We start from the raw sequence: 2,958 nt of genomic DNA on the forward strand, positions 1-2,958 counted from the left end.
CCATAGTTCACTGTCAAGTGTACCCAGAAACGATGTCTGCACCTCCAGAGGCCGCCCAAATGGAGTGAACCGTGGGCCCCTGAACCAGGCTTTGGGCTACTAGCCAGCTCAGCTGCCCACTCCCTTGGAACATCAGGCAACCAAGACCCTTCTCTTCTCTGAGCCGGGGACTTCCAGATGAAATCAGTAGCATCGCTTTACTCTCAGGGACCTACATTTTCGGCAATCAGCTGAGCTCCTAAACCTTACTCCTTATATGGGCGGTTCTGCCTCCTGTCCTTTCAGCCCCGAACCCACTGGGAGTTTTTATGTCATCAAACTTCTGCACTTTTTCTTCCCGCGGCCTAGTCCTTTTTTCTCTCCCTTTAGCCAACTCCTGTGTCATTCTCACAAGCCCAACTCAAATGCCATCATCTCCAGAAAGCGGGGCCTCTTCCCTTCAGTCTCCTCCTCTTCTGGGCTTTCTTATCTCGCTGTTACTGTGCGGGTGCCTTGTGTCTGTCAGCTCAGAGTCCGGTGGAGGGGGGTCTCCAGGTCCCCAGCTTAGACTCAGCCTGGACCAGAAGCGGTTTTTGCACTCGGCCCGGGCGCTGGGGGGTTAAGGAGCATGGGCCCTGGCGGCCGCCCCGGAGCGCACCAACAGGCGCGGGGAAGTCGCTCGGAGGCCCCGACCTTGTTCCTCCAGGGTTGCCCTCACAGGTGAACATTCTCGGAGCCCGCTTTAGGTAAACGCTTTTGGTGGGGCCCCGGCGGTGCAGACTCTGAGGCGGCTTCCCATGATACTGCGCTCCGTTCTCCCCCAAGAACGCTCTTGGCACAGCCCGGGGATTTCCCCCGCCGCAGCCCACCCCCTGACGTCACGGAGTCCCCGCTAGGCCCCGCCCCGTGCCGACGGCGCCAGCCTCCGCGGGAGGCGCGCCCTGCCGAGGCGGGAGAGCCGCCATGGCGAGGCCCGGCGTCCCCCGCGCCCCCGCGGCCGGCTGGAAACGCCACATCGTGCGGCAGCTGCGGCAGCGGGACCGCATGCAGAAGGCGCTCTTCCTGGAGCTGGTGCCGGCCTGTGAGTGCGCCCCGGGGGCTTGGGAGATGGCCAGCGAGGTGACCGGACTCCGGCGCCGGGACAGGGTTTGGCTGGCTCCTCGGGCTGTGTGTGACCCAGGTGCTCCTGCGCCTTCCCGCTCCCGAAGCCCTGCGCCTTGAGCCTGTCTGGCACGCCTCTCCCAGCCCCACTTCCCCAGCTGGCAGGATTCCGGCCCCTTCCAGTCCGTGCTCTGCTCGGAACCCCCTCTTGGACAGAAGTACCGGGAGGAGGTGGCTCTGCCCCCCTCACCCCTGCAGACGGGGCTCTGCCTCCAAGAACTGGGCTTCCTAGGCACAAGTTCGCCCCCAAGTGTTGGTTTTGCCGGGTCTCTTGTGCCTCCCTTTCCGGGCGGTCCCTGGGGTGGGGCTTTGTCAGTCCTTTTGGTTCCCGCAGCCCCGTGGAGGAACGCGAGACGGATTCAGGGAAGGAGCGAAACTCTGAATCTCAAGCTCTGCCTTGCATGAGTGATCCTGGCGCAGGTGTATGGAGCGTCTGTGCCAGCCTGCCCCAGCCTGAGGGAGAATGGGGGCCCCAGGCTGCAGGAGGGTGCTGGCTGAGCCCAGGGAAGCCACTCTCACCTAGTTGTTTCTGGGCAGCTGCTCAGGAGGGGGTGTGGCAGTTCAAGACGGGAGGAACAGGAGGGCATACGTGTGTAGCACCCCTAGTCACCTGAGATTGTGTGTCTGGGTTTGAAAATCTAACCACAACCCCTGTTGCACCTCGACGACCGAATCTGCTTTTTATCCCAGTACGTTTCCTGCAAGGAAGTGGGGATGGGGATGGGAGAGGTTGCTGGTCCTCTCTCTTCAGGGTTGTGAGACCAGCCCATACCTCTGGGCAGCCTCACTTCTCCACTGCGCTGATGGACAGTGGAACCATCCAGTTTGAGGAAGAAGTCACTTCTCATTCGTCCTCTGGGACCTTAGGGACCTGCAAGTCTGAGGGATTGGAGAGACCCAGAGGGCTCAAATCAGACTGAAGGTCCAGTCAGGGTCCTGCCCTGAGGTCTTGGCAGGTCATTTCCCTAAGCCTTGGGTTTCTTTATTTTTTTTGAGTCGGAGTCTCACTCTGTCACCCAGACTGGAGGGCAGTGGCCGCTCCCGGCCCACCGCAGCCTAGACCTGCTGGGCTCTGGCGATCCTTCCGCCTCAGCCTTCCGAGTAGCCGGAATTACAGGCATGTGCTACCACGCCCGGCTAATTTTTTGATTTATTGTAGAGAGGAGGTCTCGCTGCCCAAGTGGGTCTCGAACTCGCGGGCTCAGGCAATCCACTCACCTCAGCCTCCCAAAGGCGCGGGATCATAGGCTGAGCCACCGAGCCGGGCTGGAGAGTGTGTTTTGTAAAGATCTGGCCTCACACAAAGAGAATTCTGGCCTTTGTCACCAACTGTTATAACCTCCCTCTTAATCCTTAGAATTTCCAGAGTTACGGGACTGGCTTTGTTATTCAAGACTGGCCCCTGGAACTATATCTGTCAGTTTATGCTAACAAAATAATTCACGGTGGGGATGATCACAGCCAATAGTCTTGCCCACATCAGAAAGATAAACCATATAATTTAGGATGGCAGTTTTGAACCACATTATATAAGCCTAAACTAAAAATGAGTGGGGACTAGTGATTGAATTCAGATGTGTGAGCAATTAACCAATCATGCTTACATATGAAGCCTCAATAAATTCTCTGGACACTGAAATTCAGCCACTCTTTCTTGGGTGTCAATACACCATGTGTATTGTCACATATTAATGTTGAGAAACAACAGAAGCTTTGCCTTTGAAACCCTTCCAGATTCTGATCTGTGTGTTTCCTCCTTTTGCTTGTTCTAATTTTATTTATTTATTTATTTATTTATTTATTTATTTATTTATTATT

The 2,958-nt window shown here is 56.6% G+C and overlaps 1 protein-coding gene across 1 annotated transcript in view; it reads left to right on the plus strand.

Moving 5' to 3' along the window:
* Positions 1–799: 799 nt before the first annotated feature.
* ATG16L2 (autophagy related 16 like 2) overlaps positions 800–2,958 on the plus strand; it is a 15,819-nt gene continuing 13,660 nt past the window's right edge. The window contains exon 1 of the mRNA XM_008070052.1: positions 800–1,060. Within this exon, the coding sequence (XP_008068243.1) occupies positions 943–1,060 (118 nt within the window). The 5' untranslated portion in view covers positions 800–942. The remainder of the gene's footprint in view (positions 1,061–2,958) is intronic.

The sequence above is a fragment of the Carlito syrichta genome, unplaced genomic scaffold (assembly GCF_000164805.1).
Source record: "Carlito syrichta isolate Samal-C Ts95f unplaced genomic scaffold, Tarsius_syrichta-2.0.1 Scaffold312747, whole genome shotgun sequence".
Classification (NCBI taxonomy): Eukaryota; Metazoa; Chordata; class Mammalia; order Primates; family Tarsiidae; genus Carlito; species Carlito syrichta.